General features: G+C 48.6%; 4 protein-coding genes across 4 annotated transcripts; 3 read left to right on the top strand and 1 right to left on the bottom strand.

The window, feature by feature from the left end:
• Positions 1-325: 325 nt before the first annotated feature.
• Positions 326-9,337, top strand: LOC136455153 (uncharacterized). Its single transcript, XM_066455296.1, is given in 4 exon segments — positions 326-878; positions 8,372-8,496; positions 8,573-8,629; positions 8,632-9,337. Coding segments are annotated over 4 exon segments (882 nt in total). The 3' UTR covers positions 8,779-9,337.
• On the bottom strand, positions 2,311-3,441 carry LOC136453132 (uncharacterized; the record flags this gene model as incomplete). The annotated part of the gene is given in 1 exon segment (XM_066453708.1): positions 2,311-3,441. A coding segment is annotated over 1 exon segment (1,131 nt), but the record flags the coding sequence as incomplete, so codon positions are not given.
• A 3,285-nt stretch (positions 9,338-12,622) lies between the features above and the next one.
• On the top strand, positions 12,623-19,280 carry LOC136453131 (uncharacterized). Its single transcript, XM_066453707.1, has 6 exons — positions 12,623-12,668; positions 15,486-15,811; positions 15,898-15,970; positions 17,792-18,306; positions 18,404-18,449; positions 18,977-19,280. Exons 2-5 carry the CDS (start codon positions 15,488-15,490, stop codon positions 18,413-18,415), a joined length of 924 nt encoding a protein of 307 aa, XP_066309804.1. The 5' UTR covers positions 12,623-12,668; positions 15,486-15,487; the 3' UTR covers positions 18,416-18,449; positions 18,977-19,280.
• On the top strand, positions 14,048-15,513 carry LOC136453130 (protein ALP1-like). The gene is made up of 2 exons (XM_066453706.1): positions 14,048-14,620; positions 14,700-15,513. The coding sequence occupies exons 1-2, from the start codon at positions 14,117-14,119 to the stop codon at positions 15,387-15,389; spliced, it is 1,194 nt and encodes a 397-aa protein (XP_066309803.1). The 5' UTR covers positions 14,048-14,116; the 3' UTR covers positions 15,390-15,513.
• Positions 19,281-21,744: the final 2,464 nt, after the last annotated feature.

Raw genomic sequence — 21,744 nt, 5'->3', positions numbered from 1 at the left:
TCTGGATGTTGTATATATTTGCAATGATTTTCAAGTGTTTTTCAGACGTTTTCCACAAATATTCAGACGCTTGTTTTAAATATTTCATCTATCTTTAGATGTATATTACAAATGTTGTATCAACCATACATCTCCCTTCTCGTTCTCGCCTCGCTGCTTCCTCATATTCTTGACGCTGGCTGGGCTTCCGCCGCTCTCTCTTTCTTTCTGGATGCTGGGGACAGCGTGGGCTATACAAAACGGCACGAAAAATGGCTACACACGATGGAGTCCGTACGTCCTGTCTGTCCGGACCTCCGGGCGCCGGCAAGCCCGTGTAACGGTAATGCTTCTGCCGTCTGGGCCCCAGCTGATTCGAGTAGCGAAACGAGACGGGCCCAGGCACAAGAGCCAGGCTGTACAGGCCGTTGAACCCGTGGGCTCGGCGCCTCAGCGGCTCAGCCCATTGCGGCGTCGGCAAGGCAGCAACCCGTCCCCACGAACAGCTCGCCGCCACCGCCGATCCGCCGGGCGGCGACCGTCGACGACGAACCCGAGGCGAGCCATCGCGCTGCACATCCTGACGCAGTCGCCTCCTCTCCCGACTACCGCCGTCGCCCTTCCACCTCACTCCTCTCTGGCGTCGTCGCTGCTCCACTTCCTGAAGCGGCCGGCGTCCTTCCCTTTCCTTCTCTCACTCTTTGTCCTCACCTGGCTCTCGCTCCGCTTCCACCACCCCTCGCCGCCACCGTCGCTCGGCGGCCGCCCCTCCGCCGTGCACGATCCTGAAGCAAACCTCGTCCGTTTCCCCGCGGAGCTCCACCCCACCCCCATCGCCCGCGACGGGCGCGGGTGGCTCCTGGACCCCGTCGCCGCCGCCCGCGATGCCGGCCTTCCAGGTGAGCGCTCCTCAACTCACGCCTCCTATGATGAGCCAATCGCTGCTGCAATTGTAACAAGAGTGCTGTGAAGATAATTAACGTTGGATAGTGTGGTGAAATTCCATAGATTAGATCAAAATGCGTTGGCTAAAGTTGAAGTTTATCTGCGAGACTGTAGCTCCCGTTTGCTCAGTTGGTAGTTAGTGAACGGGAGAACTGATGTTCTGAAGTTGAAGCTAGTGAACTGCAATTCTGCAAAAGCATCTTTCATATCCATAAGTGGATGTAAATATGCTAGCGTCTCTTCTGTACTCATCATGCTTCATAGAACACTGATCCTTTTTGTGTATCATTGAGGTTTCAACTTCTGTCTGAGGGTATCAAGTTAAATCCCATATTCACCTATCTGCATCTTACGTCAAATGCTGCTGGTCTATTGATATTAGACGATTTTAGCCACCAAATAATTTGTAGTGCCCTATAGATTCTATATTAGTTATATATCTCTATCTTCTACAAATGTGGAAAAATACGTGATGGATAAGTCGCTGTTGGCGGGTCTTTGTGGCGCTGCAGCAAGGACAACATCCTTAACTGGCTAGGACAACATCCTAGCATCTAGGACTAGCATCTAGTACAACATCTAGGACAACATCTTAGCATCTAGGACTAGCATTTTGGCATATGCTTGGCTGGCTAGCAGTCTATAAATATGTATCCCCAACCCCTCAGGTTGGTATGACATTTGTGTGAAAAATAAATCAGAAAATTGCCCCAACTCCTAGTGTCATCCTCTCTTGATGAGAGTAAGAATTCTACTACTACCAAGAGTAAGAATTCAGCGACTAACAACTGGTATCAGAGCCGTACTATCCTGTAGCCTAAGCATCTCCTGCTCATCTCCTTTCCCAGCCGCGCAACAGCCCCAGCTGGGAGCAGCAGCAGCTCCGGTCGCTCCTGCTCACTCCTCTCCCTCTGCGCACTCGTCTGAAGCAGCCCTGTCCCCACGCAGCAGCCCCCCGGTAGCGCGTCATGTCCGCAGGGCAGTCTCAGCGCTCGGTCGCCTCGAGCACGCGGCGTCGGCAGGAGGCCGAACTTGTCGCGACAGAGGAATGCGAGCGAGCGGCGGCAGAGACCGCTGCGGCGGCGGCAAGGGCGTCGAGGCTGGCAGCGGCGGAGCTGGTAGCAGCCAGAGCGGAGGCGGAAGCAGCGGCGGCAGCAGATGCAGCGCGTGCGGCGGCAACAGAGGTCGAGGCTCTGCGCGGCAGCATCAGCAGCTCCGTTTCTGCTGACGACAGCGCCGACGCGGACCTCGAGCTGCTGTGGAGGGAGGCAGCGCGAGCGCGGGCGGCGCAGTGGGCAGCCGCGCACGCCCACGAGCGCGGCGGCAGCCCAGACAGGCGCGTGTGGCGCTCCTGGAGGAGGCGCGCACGGCAATGGTGGCGGACGGGTCGATGGAGAGCGCGGCCTTCACAGGCAGCGTGGCTCTCTCTCCCCGGATTGGTACCGTGGTTACCACGGGCTCCAGGCTGTTGTCGGGGACGTCGGCTCCGGCGATGGGTGGCCTACCCTCACTAAGACCAACTACGTCGAGTGGGCTGCGGTGATGAGGGTAAAGCTTCAGGTGCGGCACATGTGGGAGGCAGTCCGGTACAGCGACATCGACTACGACCATGATCGACGGGCGCTGGATGCCCTCATCGCTGCAGTCCCGTCCGAGATGCAGTTCTCGCTTACCAACAAACAGACTACCAAAGAGGCTTGGGACACCATCGTTGCGGCACGCATCAGCAGCGCCCGCGCCCGTAAGTCCACACTGCAAGCACTTCGCAAGGAGTGGGAGAACCTGGCCTTCAAGCCAGGTGAGGACGTTGATGACTTTGCTCTCCGTCTCAACACTCTGTTGCAGAAGATGGTGCAGTTCGGCGATGACACCTACGGCGGGGAGAGAGCTGTCGAAAAGCTCTTCCGCTGCGTCCCCGAGAAGTACAAGCAGATGGCTCGCTCGATCGAGTCCCTGTTGGATCTCTCCACGATGTCGATCGAGGAGGCGATAGGTCGCCTCAAGGTCATCGACAGCGATGAGCCACGGTCTCTCTCGAGGCCCATCACCACTGGCGGGAAGCTCCTTCTCACTCGGGAGCAGTGGGCTGCCTGCCAAGGTGACCGGAAGAAGGGAGAGCCTTCTTCCGCGACAGGCGGCCGCAAGCGTGGCAAGCCGCACAGAGACGCCCAGACCGGGGTGCAAGGACGTGCTAAGGGTGATGCCCGCGGAGGCGCCCAGGGCGGCGCCGCCGGCAAGCACAAACCGGCACGAGACGACACCTGCCGCAACTGCGGCCAGCTTGGCCATTGGGCCAAGGACTGTCGACAGCCACGACACGGCCAGGCCCATGTCGCACAGGCGGAGGAGGAGGAGCCGGCTCTATTCATGGCACATGCAAGCATCGAGCTACCTCCAGCGGCACCGCCCACAGCGGCTCTCCTCCACCTTGATGAGCCAAAAGCACACGCCCTCCTCGACGACGGCTCCGGCAACGACAAGATTGACAGGTGGTGCCTCGACACCGGCGCCACCCATCACATGATTGGTCGACGGGAGTTCTTCACCGAGCTTGACTCTAGCGTCCGAGGCTCCATCAAGTTTGGGGATGCCTCCGGCGTGGAGATCAAGGGCGTCGGCTCCGTCATCTTCACCGCCGTGTCTGGTGAGCACAGGCTGCTCACCGGAGTCTACTACATCCCTGCGTTGAGAAACTCCATCATCAGCTTGGGACACATGACCGGTCGACAGGAGTTCTTCACCGAGCTTGACTCTAGCGTCCGAGGCTCCGTCAAGTTTGGGGATGCCTCCGGCGTGGAGATCAAGGGCGTCGGCTCCGTCATCTTCACCGCCGTGTCTGGTGAGCACAGGCTGCTCATTGGAGTCTACTACATCCCCGCGTTGAAAAACTCCATCATCAGCTTGGGACAGCTGGATGAGAACGGTTCGCGCGTGGTGGTTGAGGATGGAGTCATCCATCACATGACCGGTCGACGGGAGTTCTTCACTGAGCTTGACTCTAGCGTCCGAGGCTCTGTCAAGTTTGGAGATGCCTCTGGTGTGGAGATCAATGGCGTCGGCTCCGTCATCTTCACCGCCGTGTCTGGTGAGCACAGGCTGCTTACCGGAGTCTACTACATCCCCGCGTTGAGAAACTCCATCATCAGCTTGGGATAGCTGGATGAGAACGGTTCGTGCGTGGTGATTGAGGATGGAGTCATGAGGATTTGGGATCGCCGTCGCCGCCTTCTTGCCAAGGTATCCAGAAGCGCAAATTGACTCTACGTCCTTAACGTGCAGGTGGCACAACCCCTCTATCTCGCTGCTCGTCGGGATGACGAGGCGTGGCAGTGGCACGAGCGCTTCGGGCACCTTCACTTCGAGGCCCTGAAGCGGCTCAGTGCCACGGAGATGGTGCGAGGCCTGCCGTGCCTCGACCATGTGGAGCAGCTCTGCGACGTCTGCATGTTGACGAAGCAGAGGCGACTCCCCTTTCCCCAGCGGGCGAGCTTTTGAGCCAAGGAGAGGCTCGAGCTTGTGCACGAGGACTTGTGTGGCCCGGTGACACCGGCCACACTGGGAGGACGACGCTACTTCCTGTTGCTCGTCGACGACCTCTCCCGCTACATGTGGGTGATGGTCCACGACAGTAAGGGAGAGGCTGTGGACGCCATCAGGCGCTCGCAGGCTGCTGCGGAGGTGGAGTGTGGCTGCGCACCGACAACGGCGGCGAATTCACGACGGCTGAATTCACGTCGTACTGCGCTGATGAGGGCATTCAGCGCCACTACTCCGCGCTGTACAACCCGCAGCAGAACGGCGTCGTCGAGCGGCGCAACCAGACGGTTGTGGGGATGGCTTGGGCCCTTCTCAAGCAGAGGGGGATGCCGACTGTCTTCTGGGGAGAGGCGGTGGTGTCGGCCGTCTACATCCTCAACCGCTCGCCTACCAAGGTGCTCGATGGCAGGACACCGTACGAGGCTTGGCATGGGCGCAAGTCGACGGTCTCCCACTTGCGGGTCTTCGGCTGCCTCGCGTTCGCCAAGGAGCTTGGTCACATCAGCAAGCTCGACGACAGGAGCACTCTGGGAGTGTTCATCGGCTACGCGGAGGGCTCGAAGGCCTACCGCATCCTCGACCCGAAGACACAGCGTGTGCGCACGGCGTGTGACATTGTGTTCGACGAAGGGCGAGGATAGGCGTGGGATAAGGCGGTGGACGATGGCTCGGCTCTGACGTACGACGACTTCACTGTCGAGTACGTCCACTTCGAGGGTGCTAGGGGAGTAGGCAGCTCTTCTTCGACGAGCATGTCTACCCAGTCCTCGAGCCTCCACCGACCCCGGCGCCCGCTACTCCGACAGCACCACACTCTCTAGCTAGGACCTCGGCTACGATGAGTTCTTCGTCGGCTCCACCACAGCCGGCACCGCCACATACTCCAGCACCGACAGGCACCTCTCCGGGCACGTCTACTCCAACACCAGCTCGTGTCGAGCACAGCCCGGTTGAGCTCGCTACTCCGCTCTCTCACGACTAGGAGCGCATCGACGCGTACCACGACGACGAGCCGTTGCGGTGCCGTACGATGGAGAACCTTCTCGGTGACCAGCCGGTGCTGGGACTGGTGCCTCATGACCTAGAGGCGCAGTTGCACCTTGCGTGTGACGACGGCGAGCCTCGGTCGTTTGTAGAGGCCGAGAGACACGCGGCATGGCGTGCCGCAATGTAATTGGAGATGGATGCGGTTGAGAAGAACCGCACCTAGGAGCTTGCTGACCTTCCTCGTGGTCACCGCGCGATCACCCTTAAGTGGGTGTACAAGCTGAAGAGGGATGAAGCCGGCGTCGTCGTCAAGCACAAGGCTCGCTTGGTGGCACGAGGTTTCGTGCAGCAGGAGGGGGTCGACTTCGACGACGCCTTTGCTCCCGTTTCACGGATGGAGTCCGTGTGACTCCTCCTTGCGCTAGCTGCCCAGGAGGGCTGGCGTGTTCATCACATGGACGTCAAGTCGGCGTTCCTTAACGGCGACTTGAAGGAGGAGGTCTACGTGCACCAGCCGCCGGGATTTGTGTTCCCCAGCAAAGAGGGCAAGGTGCTCCGCCTGCGCAAGGCCCTCTATGGCTTGCGGCAGGCACCAAGGGCGTGGAATGCCAAGTTGGATTCCACGCTAAAGGGGATGGGCTTCGAGCAAAGCTCGCACGAGGCGGCCATCTACCGACGGGGCAGTGGGGGAAATGCTCTGCTAGTGGGTGTCTACGTCGACGACTTGGTGATCACCGACACTAAGGATGCGGAGGTGGCGACATTCAAGGAAGAGATGAAGGCCACCTTTCAGATGAGTGACCTGGGGCATCTCTCCTTCTACATAGGAATCGAGGTGCACCAGGATGACTTCGGGATCACGCTTCGACAGACCGCCTACGCCAAGCGCGTCGTTGAGCTAGCTAGGCTCATCGACTGCAACCCAGCTCTCACTCCGATGGAGGAGAGGCTGAAGTTGAGCCGCGACAGCATGACGGAGGAGGTGGACGCAATGCAGTACCGGCGTCTTGTGGGGAGCCTTCGCTATCTCGCCCACACACGGCCCGACTTGGCATTCTCCGTCGGCTACGTTAGTCGTTTCATGCAGCGACCGACGACGGAGCACCAGCAGACTGTGAAGAGGATCATCCACTACGTTGCGAGGACTCTCGACCACGGCCTCTACTACCCTAGGTGCCCGGGGGCGGCACACTTCGTCGGGTACAGCGACAGCGACCACGCCGGCGACATCGACACCAGCAAGAGCACGAGCGGGATCCTCTTCCTCCTCGGCAAGTGCCACGTTAGCTGGCAGTCGGTCAAGCAGCAGGTGGTGGCCCTGTCCAGCTGCGTGGCCGAGTACATAGCGGCCTCCACCGCTTCGACTCAGGCGCTCTGGCTCGCTCGACTGCTTAGTGATTTCCTCGGCAGAGACACTAAAGCGGTGGAGCTCAGGATGGACAACAAGTCCGCTCTGGCCCTGGTAAAAAACCTCGTTTTTCATGAATGGAGTAAGCACATCTAGGTGAGGTACCACTTCATCCGAGGCTGTTTGGAGGAAGGGAGCATCAAGGCGAGCTACATCAACACTAAGGACCAGCTTGCGGACTTGCTTACCAAGCCTCTTGGGAGGATCAAGTTCCTTGAGCTCTGCTCTAGGACCGGGATGGTTCAACTTTCCCACAAGACGACGCACAAGACTTAGGGGGAGAATGATGGATAAGTCTCTGTGCTGGCTGGTCTTTGTGGGGCTGCAGCAAGGACAACATTCTTGACTGGCTAGGACATCATCTTAGCATCTAGGACTAGCATCTAGGACATCATCTAGGACTAGCATCTAGGACAGCATCTTAGCATCTTGGCATATGCTTGGCTTGGTAGCAGTCTATAAATATATATCCCCAATCCCCCAGGTTGGCATGGCATTTATGTGAGAAATAAACCAGAAAATTGCCCCAACTCCTAGTGTCATCCTCTCTCGATGAGAATAAGAATTCTACTACTACCAAGAGTAAGAATTCAGCGACTAACAATACAAGCCTCAAATCTACAAATATGGAAAATCCATGCTATTTCTGAATAAAAAATCTGACTCTTGTCATAGGATAAAAAAATGAATTCAGTGTTCATCCGTTAGCTGCATAGCTGCGAGCATATTCCATTGTTTGGTGATTATCACGTGCTAGTGGCTAGCCTACCAAAACTTGCTGTGGTCTAAAAGGCGGTGTTGTTGTTGTTGTGTCTATAAGCCATAATTCAAAATGTTGCATTTCACAGAAAAAAAATGGTGTATGCACTTAGGCTGTGTTTGTTTGCATGCATTAGTCCATATCCAAACTTGTGCAGTGCAACTTACTCGTGTTTAGTTGCCCGCAACACAATCCTCAAAGCAGCCTAAGTCTGCATTAGCTGGTACGTGAGATTTGGTTGTGTTAGAAAATGTAGGCTTGCACAAGCCAATAGCGCTCATAAAAATGGGATCTCCTCACCTTCCCCGCCTCTACTTTAACATGAAGGTGTACAATGCAAGCAACCAAACACAATCTTACTAAATGCAGTTTGCGTATACAAGACAACCAAACATAAACATATTGCATACATTTATGCCAGCTTGGGTTGTGCTGCATAAAGCCTGATACAGGTTAAGGCTAACGAAAGCAACCAATCACACCATTGATATTTATGCCGCATGCAATCGTGTCTTTTGTTATGGGAGAATAGACGTAGATGGGGATAGTAACCTTGCTGAAATAGCTATGATAAACATTGTATACATTGTCACTCTGCCTACCTCCCTCATGAAAGAGTCAAATTTTTTTAGCGCTATATTTTTCCTTTCTTTACTTTCCCTTTTTGTTGGTGGCACATGCTAGGTTTCAACTCTAGCCTACCTCAACTTGCTTGGACTAAACGGTTTTCTTTGCTGTTATTGTTGTTGTGTCAGGTGGGGCACTGGTCTGTTTACTACTTCACGTCGGACAGATCCAACCAGGTGGTTTACGTGGCAACCATCGTCACCATACTTGCAATGAAACATTCGTCATCTGGGGGGCCAAGACAAAATTCAGTGTAATAATAGCCGTCACCCTTTTTGTAAAGAATTGGATGCTTCTAGTGGTGACTGTTTGTTTCACTTAATTGACAGTTGGAAAATGCTGACATAAAAGATAAAGGATACGGTGAAGCCATGATTGCTGCTGACGAGAGGTCGCTATTGTTGCAAGTGCAAGATCCACTGCACATGCCTTGATCAATATGGATGTTCAACCAACATTTTTCTTAGGATGTCAGGATACACCAATAAATCCCAACAGCTCAAATACTGACTACAAGGTCTGGAAAGACCTATGAGAATTGCTGCATCATTCCTGGATCTGAGGGTAGGCAATTGACAGGCCAAGAAGATAATGGAAATGCATGACATCAAGGCCTATGAGAGTTGCTGCATTATTCCAGTATCTAAGGGTGAGCAATTGACAGGCCAAGAAGATACTGGAAATGCATGACGCCTCCAAAATTATCTTGTTACCATAGGGGGTTGTTTCTCTCATTCTACGGTCAGATATTTGTGCATAGCTTTGGGAACACGAGCAGCTGGTTACTGATTTTTGTTGGTCATGCCTATTTTTTTTTGTACCTTGTAACCTTCTCCTATTGTAATATAGTCTCAATCTGTGTGCTCTCGTTCAGTAGATACCCTATTTGCTTTCACAAATGATTGTAGCTTGCTAGTTTGTTTGGATTCAATGTTATTTTAGAAAGCCACTTGCAGCTGCAACATTTATCTGTGGAACTGCTACTTGGAGTTCCATGTTTTTCAGCGACTTTCTGTTGAGTTGATAGTATGCACGTTAGTGCCGTGTGTCAATCTTCACACACAATATTGAAAACGTGATGGGTCATTCAGATAAGTCTGTAATTTTATTTTATATTTTTTACTAACGGATAATGGTTCCGTTCGGCTTACCCCATGTTCGGCTTGTTCGGCTTGTTTTTTCAGTCGGAATGGTATTTTTCTCTCACACCAATTCAGCCAGAACAGTATTTTTCAGCCAGTTTCAGCCAAGATTTAGACCAGCGAACGGGGAAAATGTCTTTTCAGGATGATGAGCTCAGCTTTATCTGTTGTGCAGCTTCAGTTTCATTATCATTTTAACAAGGTGGATTTTGTGACTATGGGTTACGCAGTCCCCGTCAGTAAATTCAGCATGTTGCACATAACAAATATTGTGCATGGGTTGCTCAACTGCTCATCAGATAGGAACACAGCATGTTTCAAGAGAAATACAGTGTCAGAGGAAGGATCAGATACCAATGCCACGAGGACCAAAGTTGAATGACCACTCGTCAGGTCTATCTATCTGTCGTTGGGCCATTCCATTCCATTCCTCCATATATAAATGGGGGAATTGCTTGTGTGTTATTAAAAAAGATCGTAATGATATGTAAGTCTATAGAAAAGTTCTGCGGTCTTCAGCGTCATTGCTTTAATTTTTTTGTACCCTCCATACCACTGTCATCAGTTTGGGCTCTAACGGTGTCAAACTGCAGGCGTGAAAAATCGAAAATACCCTTAAGTCTAAATATATCATTAATTTTTTGAGCATCTTAACGACTTCAAATGAAAAAACTCAAAACTAGAAAGTTGTAGATTTCATCGAGATCTATAATTTTCATATAAAATTATCTTCATTTAATTTCGCAAAAAAAGATATGATTTTTCTAAGATATATTAATCATATTAAATCATATTTTTTTACAGAAATAAATGAAGATAATTTTTATATGAAAATTATAGATCTCGACGAGATCTACAACTTTCTAATTTTGAGTTTTTTCATTTGAAGTCGTTAAGATGTAAAAAAAATTAACGACATATTTAGACTTAATGATATTTTCGATTTTTCACACCTGCAGTTTGACACCGTTAAAGCCTAAACTGACGGCAATAGTATGGAGGGCACAAAAAAAATTAGAGCAATGACGTTTAAGACCGCTGAACTTTTCTTAGGACTCAGGACATTGCGATCTTTTTTTTTAATGATATATAAATCCGAGCTGCTCACTGTCTCGCGCACCAGCGCAGAATCAGCAAACGCGCCATTAACGCGAACTCGTAGCCTTGCGTGCTTCCCTCGTCTTCTCGGACGTTCCGTTCCATCGCCATGGCGGACCAGCTCAGCGAAGACCAGATTACCGAGTTCAAGGAAGCTTTCAGCCTCTTCGACAAGGACGACGACGGTATCAATCTTCTCGCTCCCCTCCCGTTTCCCCAACGCTCCTTCTACTCTCTTGGTTGACCTGACCTCTCGCGGCCACACCGATCGAGCAAAATCTATCCGATCATGCGTTTTACTAGTAGCTTTTAGTGTGTCGGTCAACTGTCGCGATGTTCTTATGTGATTCTCGGCCGTGTCTCGCAAACGAAGCGCCTCTGTGCTGTCGGCGAGTCAAACCTGTCTTCTGGTTGAGCAGAATCTGAAAGGATTTTAGTAGGAACAAGGATATACAAATACCGTTTAAACGTGAGAGGAATCATGCTATGGAATTCAATGATTTTCGATTACGGTTTTCAACATAGCTGATTGGCCATGTTGCTTCTGAAACAAAATGACCTGTGCTCCAGCATCCAGCCATTGCCATGTTCCATCGCAAGGGATTCTGTTTCCCTTTCAGCTAGGAGAAATTTTTTCGCCCTTTGAGAAAGGAATCAAGCCTAGAAACATCTGATCCAAGCACCTACTTTCCCAAATTTGCTGATAATACGTACACAGTCTCGATAGAACAACTTGTCAGCCACCACTTAGAGTTTGATAAATTTAGGCAGAATAAGGACAACGCCAAAGATTAGGAAGTGAGCTTGCGCCTCTGCTGCCAGTGCCACTCATTTTCGACATCCAGGAAGAGAGCTCCTAACACTTCAACTTTGGAAGCGTTTGGCCTAGCCTCGTAGGACTTCCTTGCCGACGCACTTGGCGTAGACAGAACCAAGGCCAAATCCAACCGCTGCATGATTAGTATCTCACCTAGCTTCAAACCAGGCACCAAGGAGAAGCTCCGAGCCGCTAGACACTTGCTCCGCAGCGGGAGCGCTGTTGAATCAGCGAGGAGGCAATCTTCCACAACACTTGCTTGGTGAAATTCTTGAGATGGTGCACGACAAAGGTGTCGTTGTCCATGACCAGATGGCCATATCGTGGCAGCATATTGAGCAGTCCAACATCCGCTGTGAGCTCGGACGGACTAAAGCCTAACGTGTAGCCCTCGTCCTCTGTGGATGCGTTAGCACTAGGGGGCGGTCTGTGCCACCCGCAGCTGCGTGACCTGTGTCTGCCCTTGCTCAGGCGACTCCGTCGGTGAGTCTCTACCCACTAAGGGCTCCTTTGGGAGACCCAATCCACGGGGGTTTCCCCGCGTTTTTCCCGGGCCAGGCCTCCGCGTGGATTTCGGCCACGGGGAGAAGCCCCCTTGCATTTGGAAGCCCGTCACCCGGGAGAGGTCGACCCGAGCCCCATACTTTCCACGGGGTGGCTCGTCCCGCACCCAGGGGTCCGGGCGTCTCTTCCCCGACCCGAGCGAGGGCGACGAAGAGGAAGCACCGCCGCCGCCGTCCTCCCGCCACCGAGCTCACCCCCCATCGCCGCCACCACCACCGAGCTCGCCGCGCCCCCCCACCCCACCCCCCCCCCCGCCCCCGCCGCCGCCGAGCTCGCCCCCGCCGGCTTCTTCCTTATCTTCCGTCGCCGGCCTCGCGACTACCACCACCACCGTCCGAGCTTAAAGATCTACTCTAGGTTAGCTCCAAGAACCCGTCCAAGTTCCTCACCTAGATCTAGTTCGAATTGAAGTGTGCACGATGGATGCACTAGCCAGATCCAAAGCGCAATACCATTTAAATTGCATACTATTTCTGGATCATCGTTTCTACGTGCAATCTGCAGTTAATAACGAGTAAACTGAGGCTAGGCTAGCTAGACTCAAAGTGGAGCTGGATCTGGATCTGTTAAATTATCCTAGAAAAATCAAGGATCTACCATTTTTTGCTATAATGTACTGGTTGACCAGTGAATGAATGTTGTTCTATTTATTGCTGTAATACCAACAGATTTACCTATAGTTAAAATTAGATATTTGCTTGTCATCTTAGTTTGCTTCATCTACAATTCTCAGTTGACAGATTGTTTTCATGGTGAAGACAAGAAGTGACCCAGCAAGTTCCACTTCCTTGCTTAGCAGCTTAGGTACTTTTGTTTGTCTCTGTTACTTATTCCTCTCCCTTGTTCATTTGAGCTGTGATTCCATGAATTTGCTGCTTTGGTTATATGTTTCGATTTTGGTAATATTTGGACGACATCTGGTAATATTTGTCAACAAAGCAGAGGATCTGGTAATATTTTGATGACATTTGTGAATTATGGTTAAAAGAAAAACATTGGCAAAGACCTGCTGCTAGTTGCTAGAAGGCATAATGCACTCATACACCAGTCTTATGTCTGCCTGCATTATATAGAACAAAAAAGAAGCCTGCATCATATAGAACAAAAAGAATAATGAGACCCGTCCAGGACATACTAATCTTTTGCAGTGTGTCACATACTCACATAGTCACATGTCTCAGTAATTAGTACTTTGTTATGTCTTCTGCAACTTTGAATAAGCTTTTATTGAAATTATATTAACATCTACAAGTTGGAACGAATGAACTATCATAAATGCTTCTGTGTTTTAATAGAACTCAAGCGGTTCATATTTTCTAGGTCAACAAATAAAACATCTTTAAAGTTATATAATTTTGTTTATTTTCTGTAAACCTGGTCAAATTCTGAGTATATATGATGAAATCCTATGAGTATGCTCATTCCAGTACCAGCCCACATTGTTAGAGTATATATCACAACTAAGGATAGATAGATTTAGTTAGGATTAAGACCCCGTTTATCTACTTGACCCCAAATCCTATGAATATGCCAAGTCAATGCAAATAATATATCAACCCTCCTGTTCCTGTCCCATCTACTTTGATCCTGAACCTATGAGAGAGAGAGGGGTGAGGAAAAGGAAAGCAAGGGGCCGGGCAGGGGCACAGGCACAGGCAGCTCACCTGAGCTGGAGAGGAAAGGGGTCAAAGACTGGAACAGCCTAGGGGCATGTGGGGGGGGGGCTCTTGCTTTCCTACCGGTACCCAGTGCCTGCACACATCATTTTTGCAGATTCTTTTGTGTTTTCTTTTGCCCTCCCTTTTTTGATTAAGATGGATGACAGGATGACTGGATGAGCGAGCCATGTTTGCCTTCTTGGTTGCTCAAATCTTTGTTCATTACTGTACTTGATATGTTCATCAGGAATAGGCTAAATGCTGGATGAACAGCTAACATTTATCAAAATTTCATTATATTGGTATAAAAAACCCCTCATTTCTGTACAGAGAAAAACATAATAGCAGACCAGACAAAGATGATGAAAGCAAGAATTTCACTAGGACATACAAAGAACCAAAACAAGAAATAAATGAGTAGGAAAATGCCTAACACAAGAATCACATTTTGCTACAGAGATGTATTGCAGGGAACTCTTCTTTTATGTATTGCAGTTCATAGAACTCTTCTTTTCTGTTTGGCACATCAGTTATAATTCTTGTTTTTAGTTATATTATATCCTATTTAATAATATTATCCCTATATAATAGATAATGGGTTCTTGGGAGGAGGATGTTAGGCAGTTCATGTTAGATGAGGAAGAATTGGACGATGAACTTTTCTTTGTTATTGTCCCTGCTGTCATGTCATGTCTCTATGATGAAAAGATGCCAGAACACACGTCATCTCTTCCTGGTGCCACAAAGGTCAAAGAAATCCTAGAAGGCCACGAAAATTGGTGCAAGTCAGAGTTTAGAATGGAGGTTGAGATCTTTAGAGCTATAGCAAATCTTCTCAGAGCAGAAAACTTATTACGCGACACACGCGGTGTTAAGATTGAGGAGCAATTAGGAATGTTTTTGTTCATGCTCTCCCATAATGCTAGCATTGAAACGCTGAAGAAAGCATTCCAACACAGCGGTGAGACAATTCATAGGAAAGTCAATGAGGTCTTCGATATAATTCCAACATTGACTCATAGATTCATCAAGCTTCCAAATCCAAACCAAACACATGCCAAGATTTTATCAAACCCTCGGTTCATGCCGTTCTTCCAGGTTAGTCATATATGCTGCTTGCCCTTGTATCATTCTAAACACACTATTCCAACAATCTTAGGTTCCTTTTTACGTGCAGAACTGCATTGGCGCCATTGATGGGACACATATCCCTATTACTATCAATGAAGATAAGGCCCCTCCTTTTAGAAACAGAAAAGGGACATTGTCCCAGAATGTTATGTTCGCTTGTGACTTTGATCTCAAATTCACTTTCATCTCTTGTGGGTGGGAAGGATCTGCGTCTGATGCAGGAGTCCTACGTTCTGCTCTTACGAAGGGTTTTCATGTACCGCTAGGGAAATTCTACCTTGTAGATGGCGGATATGCTAACACTCCATCATTCATAGCACCGTACCGAGGAGTTAGGTACCACCTTGGCGAGTTTAGAAGGCGTGGATCATCGCAGAGAAATGAGTATGCAAACTACAAGGAGTTGTTTAATCATCGGCATGCACAACTTCGGAATCATATTGAAAGGGCATTTGGGGTGTTGAAAAAATGGTTTCCAATTCTGAAAGTGGGAACACACTATCCAATTGAGACTCAGATCAAGATTCCTGCAGCAGCAGCGGTATTTCACAATATAATTAGAGCGCACAGTGGGCAAGATAATTGGCTAGATCACCAACCACAATATATCAATCCAACCACTTTTGTTGATATGCCGGAGGGGGATAACAGTTATCCAAGCGAGATAGAATCGAGTGATGGTAACACATTACGAGATCAAATCGCGCAAGCGATGTGGGCTGCCTATAATAATTAGATGGTAATTTAGAGCATTGTTCATCATTTTCAGCATTTTACCTTACATTTATATTTCTATAATTTTAGCTTATATTTATCTTTCACCATTTTTCAGCAATGTCAACGTCCCAGGGTACAAGGGCTGCATGGACCTACACGTATGAGAAAGGGCTGGTGGATGTAATGAAAGAGCATGTCAATATCCCAATGTATAGGGCACAAAATGGCTGGACAGCAGATGGTTGGAGAAATATTGCTAAACGTTTCAATGAAACCTTCCCTTTAGCTCATTTTTCAAAACAACAAATGCAAGAGAAGGAGAAGGAGTTGAAAGGAAACTATAGGACAGTTAGAGATGCCAGAAAAGAGAGTGGTGTTGGTTGGAATGAGACATTAAGCATGATAATTGCCGAACCAAAGAAATGGGAAGACCTAATTGAGGTTAGTCACTTTCTGTCAATTATATAGTACTGTGTTTTCACTATTTTAAGAAGCTAACCAAAATGTTGCTTTGTTGCATTTAATAGAAGTATCCCAAAGTCAGTAAGTTCCAAAAGAAGCCACTTCCTCTTTATGAACACCTGGCATCATTGTATGCAGGTAATTTTCCTTTGTTTGCTCATGAATACATTAAGTTTTTGTTGTGCTGGACACTACTTAGCCTATAGCGTAAGGCTTCTCAGTGACATTTGCTCAAACTTCAAACTTCATATTACCATCATCCAAATTCCATTGGGTTCCTTTTAGAATCCTGCTTCTTCCCGTTGCTGTCATCACATCTCAATTAACATAGGAGTTTATGCTACTAGCTGGTACTAATTGTTTATGCGCGGCGGCGTCACTACCTAATTTTGATTTTGTATAAGCATATAGTACTTTGATGACTCAAGCTTAATTTGGTTCGACTAGGAGGTATATAAAAATCTATATATGCATATACATACACCGGTGGTTGGTGCAAGCTGCTGCAATCATGCATCTATTGATGATGCAAGATCGATGCTAGCATCAGCGGCTTCGAGCTAGCTAATGAACAGCTAGCTTCACGCCTTCGCTTAAGCTATAGCTAGCTTATGGTCGTCTCGGCCGGCACTGCTACAATTGGCACTGCAGGGAGCAAGTACGAGAACTAGCCGCTGCTATATGTCACAACGAACTCCTTGTTGATAGCTGCAGCTAGTACATGGAGAGCTTGGGCACATGCAGGCAGGTCACACTGGTAGATGCGTATGGCTGATTCGGTGACTGAAATGGTGGCCATGAGGGACTAGCCGTCATGGGCACTGCCTGAGGGGTTGTGATGAGCGGGGAATTATTGACTCCCTGAATAGCTTGAACCATGTTAGCCCGCTGCATCTGGTCCACCTTTTGCATCTTTTGTTGACGGCCTGCAGCAGCAGCCTTTAGTTGACCGCCTCTTTCTGGCCAAAACTGACCCTGATAGATATCATTTTCATGTAGTCGATCTGACAAACCAAAATATTAAATTAGGCCGGAAGCAAGTGAGGCTGAATCCATCAAATCCAAACCAAAATAAGATGTGGATTATATATAGAAGACTCCCAGCTGCGTAGCATTTCTTTCTTGCAAGTGGGCATAATGTTAATCAGCAGAAGCATGTAAACAAATGCAGAACACTGGAAACTAGCCTGAAATCTGAAACTGAAGCACATTGTGTCCGTGGTACTGGATTGGTGTAAGTGAGGAGGAGATTAGTATGGCTCACCATGTCTGTGGCTTTCTCGAATGTGGCCTCCTCGAAACCAGCTACATATTGGTTGAGGCCCTCCAGAGGTGATCTGTCCTTGTGCAGAGCCCTGCATAATCCAGCCCTGCATAATTCCTGAACACGATGTTGTTCCTTCTCTTCAAGCATGTCAAAGAATAAAATGATGGATTTACAGTTTTGTATAATGGCTAGTGGCGCCCTGTTACGCCTTGACCAAATCTTCGCCGCTGCCCGAACCGACTTTAGCCGTCCAGCAAGAGTTGCAGCCGCATCGGAGGACGTTCGAGCCTGATGCCAAGCCGGCAGTGTAGATCTACAGTGTCATTTCGTTTTCCCCCTTTTTGCTTTCTTTTTTTCTTATATCCACCACTGATCTAGGCAAGCCACAACATAGTCATATTTAGAATCCACCACTGCATCAAGCTACTGGTTTCAATTGGATCAACAGCTAACATATCATTATGAAATCAGTGAAACCAAAGTCTTACTGCTGCACCTGTAATTGAGCCCCATCAGTCTTTAGAATCCTAACACCTATAGGTAATTTTCCTTTGTTTCCTCATGAATACAATTTTTGTGGTGCTGTATTCATGAGCTAGCTGTATCGTAAATCTGAATTGATAAACATGTGCCTATGGTGCTGAATAACTTTGAATAATACCTAAGAGTGCATCTGTGATGTGTATTGATAGGAAGTATAGCCACTGGAGATTTGAATTTTACATCAACCGAGCCACCTAACATGACAGCACAACCTCCAATTGAAAGAAGTCACTCTGAGCAAAGTACACAGAACACGGCTGCTGGCTCTGATTCTATTGGCATCAATTTTGGTACAAATCCTTTTTCTCAAATTGAGGGCCCAGAAGTGCAATCTGCACCACCCTATCTCAATCTAGAGGAGGGAGCAAGTGCTAGTGGAAAAAAACGCAAGCAAAGTCAAATGTCAGCTAAACTCGGCGAATTCATAGACTTGAGAAAGATCCAAATGGAGAAAAATCAGGAAAAACTAGATGAGAAGAAGAAAAAAGAAGATGACTATTCTGTAGAAAAGTGCATTGCTGTCGTGGATACCATAGAAGACCTAACTATTGAGCAGAAGGCAGATGCTAATGAGCTCTTTCAATCTGAGATGAATCGACAGATATTTATGATGACAAAAAATCTAGCTGTTCGACTAGTTTGGCTAAAGAAAAAAATTTCACAGGTATGTTTGCTTGTTGTCTTAGTGTTCTTCTCTTGTAGCATTAGATCATCTAAACTAAACTTGTATTCTGAGATGATTCTTGCCTCATTAATTGCAGATGTCCCAGTGACTAACTGGTGGAGAAGTATGATTCTGTTTCAAAGGTAAACCCACGTTTGAGTACACTACTGTCTATATTTCCTGTTTCAGTGTGGCCAGTGAAAGATGCAAGCTTTAATCTATTATGAAACTGCAGTGTACTTGCAGTGCAATTATATCTTGTTGGATTTCATTAGACTGACTTGTAGTGGTGATCGCTTCTCTAGCCGTTTGTATCTATTAAATTTCACTGACTTGTAGTGGTGGCCAGCAAGTACATAGTGGTCACTGGCTCCTAGCTTTCAGCTTGTGTTTTTGTTTTTGTCACAGGAATTACTAGCTCCTGCAACATACATGTTTAACTGATTCCACAAACAACGCACTGATATGAAACACTCTTCGCATATGATTCTGAAATTTCCATTGACAGTATTCAGTTACTGTAGTAGATATTTGGTGAAGGAAATGTAGTTTTCTAGTCCTATAGACATACTGAACATATGTAATTGAGCACAAAAAAGTTACTCAAAGAAATGAGCATATGAACTTTGTATACTGAAACTAACTTGATGCTTGTTTGTCCTAACTGCAGATGTCCTAGTGAACATAATTGTTGCAGAAGTATTAGTTCATCTCAGGTTATGTGAGTTGCAAACAAAGTTATCTGTTTCAGTTGATGATTCATGAATGATCCGATGTAATAGTGGCTATTACTAGTAGAGTTTATTCTCTGGATCTTAATAAAAATAGGAATATCTTTCTATTATTTAGTGCTGCCATTTTGAATAGAAGGTGCAATAACAATTTCAAGACAATTACAAGCTGCTATCTGGATGTTACCTTGTGTACTGCCTTTTAGTTTGGTTCTTGAGATACATTTATGCTCGAGTTGAAGGTATTTGGCGCCAGGTTCTGGAAGAATTTTTTTGTGTTATAATTGCATCTTTGTCCATTTTTTACTTTATTATGGCATTGAATTATTGAATATGTATTGAATTTCGTTGATTTTTCTCAATTTTTGGGCTTGTTTACCTTGCTCCTGTACTCTCTTTTCCTTTTTTTGTTTCTTTTTTAATTGAATTTGAACGGCAAAGGATGGTTTTTTTCTAAAATCCAAGGCAGCCGTCGATTCTAACAGCCACCCTGGGCTTGCCTCCCATGTGCTTGCTTCCAAACAGCGCCAGAGAACAGGACTCATCTCCCCTGGCGTGGAGGGGGATGTGACCGTCCACAAAAATCCCCCTAGGGGCTGCTATTCCCTAGGCTGAGCTGCCCCGAGCTCCCAAAGGAAGCCTTAGCAATTGGTGCGCGTTCGCCTTGCGCACACGCTCCTACACTACCCTCCATGCTGAGTGCGCGATGCGCTTTTGGGCCAGAGAACCGAGCAAGTCTATTGCGACAGAGTGCATAATAGCCACCATGAGACTGACTCCAACGGTGGTACCAAACCTAAAAATAAGTCCCGCACAGTACTTTGCCTATCAAATACCCGCTCCAACAGCTGACCCATCCGCGCGACGCATTTTGGCAACCGGGCCAAAGGAAACGCAAAAAACATCCTTCTCTCTTCTCGACCCATATCTCTACGGCGCGACGGCGTGAAGGAGGCAAGGCGGGAGCGGGAGTCCGGCGCGACCGCGCAGGGGAGGGAGCTCTTCATGTGCGGCCTCCGGTTCTTCTCCACATCCTTCCTCTCCAGCTTGCATCCCCCGCCACCGCCGCTGCTGTGTGTGTTCGCCTCCCCCGCGGCGCACGCGGCCGAACTGCCCCGCTGCTCTGCCTCCGGCTCTTCATCTCAATCGACCACTCTACTCTGGTCTGCTCTCACCTTGGCTCGTCGCGTCGCTGCTGCTGCTGCCGGTGTGTAGTGTAGTCTCGAGCTTGCCTTTGGTTAGGACAAGAGAGGCTGGAGAGCTGCTGCTGTGCTTTGCTTGCTGCCTTGGGCGGGGTCTGCTGGCTGCTCATTTATACAGGGAGTGAGTATGGGCCAGGTGAGAGAGCCTTGTAAAGATGATGCGTTCGTGATTTAGCTGTGCTTGTTGTCTAATTTCGTGCTAAATCTTTGATTCCCGTGCGTTTTTCTTTTTCCTATCTTCGGAGCCTTTTTTGGGGGATTTTTTTGTTCTTCGTGTTTGAGCCCGAATCTCGTGGAATTGGTTGAGGGGAAATGTTGCTAGGACCTTAGGGAGCATCTTTGATATGATCCCCCTCCAAATCCCTCACGAATTCGACTTGAATTTTGAATTTCATTTTTGGGGACTTTTTCGTGTTCTTGGCCATGATCTGTTTTTCCCAGAGATTGAGGTTGGTTTGAGCCATGATCTTGTAGGAGTAGCTTGACAACTTCCTTATGATGGCCTGTGCAAAGTTTGGGAACGAATCATTGTGATTTGACCGATTTTTGGTTGATTTTGTGTCCGCCGTTCTCTGTCTTCGGTTCGTGCGTTGTCTTTTCTGTTCTTTCTTTGCAGCATCGCTGTTCTTCAGTGGAGGGGCTCGTCCGTGTGAAGGGGCCGCATGCCTCGCCGGAGCTCGCAACTCGGTGGCCGGCCGTGGGGAAGACAAAGACGGAGGAGTAAGCGACATCGCTATTGGAGAAGGAAGGTTTTGGGTCCGTGACCCTTTCTCTATACGTGACTCAAATCATGAAATAGGTCTCGTGTTTGCCTTCTTATCGTTGGAGACAGTCTGACGAGCCTGTCCTCCAAGCTGAGCCGCTCGCCCCCTTGACGACGCGCTCAATGACCAAGCTGCCCCAACCGCCCAACGTTCGTGACGAGGAGCTGGCGATGATAATAACCAACAACGCGGCGGCGGCGAGTGTCCACCCGGGAGGGTCCGTGGCGTCTAAGAGGGTGAATTAGGCAACTTAGAAACTACTTCTAAAACTAAGACCTCTAATTTTCACCTAGATGTGTAACTAAGGTTTTGCTAGATATATTGCTATCTCTACCGTAAAAGAGTTATGTGACCTAGTTTCAGTCCCATTACTAGCTTATTAAACTAAAGCTAGGAATGTAAAGCACGCAACCAAGGCACATAATATAAATGTGGACGGTAAAGGGCATAGAGATGCAAATTCTCATTCAATGATGCCGGTATTTTTACTGAGGTATTGAGAAGCTCATGCTTTCCTAGTCCTCGTTCAAGCCTCCTCGCAAGGGCCAAACTCCTGATCGGGTAACTCCATGGATAGCCCCCGGGTCTTCCCCACGCGCAAGTAGGTCTCCGAGATGGCCTCTCCTAGATCACTCCCCATCGTCTTCAATACTATTGATCAGTTTCTGACCAAACCGTCGTGGGTCTTACCATTGGTACACGGTGGTGGCCACGCCACAAACACAACTGGTGTGGCCTCGC

This window comes from Miscanthus floridulus, chromosome 5 (genome assembly GCF_019320115.1).
Source record: "Miscanthus floridulus cultivar M001 chromosome 5, ASM1932011v1, whole genome shotgun sequence".
NCBI classification, from domain to species: domain Eukaryota; kingdom Viridiplantae; phylum Streptophyta; class Magnoliopsida; order Poales; family Poaceae; genus Miscanthus; species Miscanthus floridulus.
Note: the sequence above shows the minus strand (reverse complement) of the source record. Positions and strands in the feature narration are given on the sequence as shown.

Coding starts and splice junctions, on each gene's coding strand:
- LOC136453130 (XM_066453706.1), top strand. CDS start 14,117: ATGGGTTCTTGGGAGGAGGATGTTAGGCAGTTCATGTTAGATGAGGAA. Junction 14,621..14,699: donor GGTTCATGCCGTTCTTCCAG/GTTAGTCATATA, acceptor TTTTACGTGCAG/AACTGCATTGGCGCCATTGA.
- LOC136453131 (XM_066453707.1), top strand. CDS start 15,488: ATGTCAACGTCCCAGGGTACAAGGGCTGCATGGACCTACACGTATGAG. Junction 15,812..15,897: donor AATGGGAAGACCTAATTGAG/GTTAGTCACTTT, acceptor TGCATTTAATAG/AAGTATCCCAAAGTCAGTAA. Junction 15,971..17,791: donor CCTGGCATCATTGTATGCAG/GTAATTTTCCTT, acceptor GTGTATTGATAG/GAAGTATAGCCACTGGAGAT.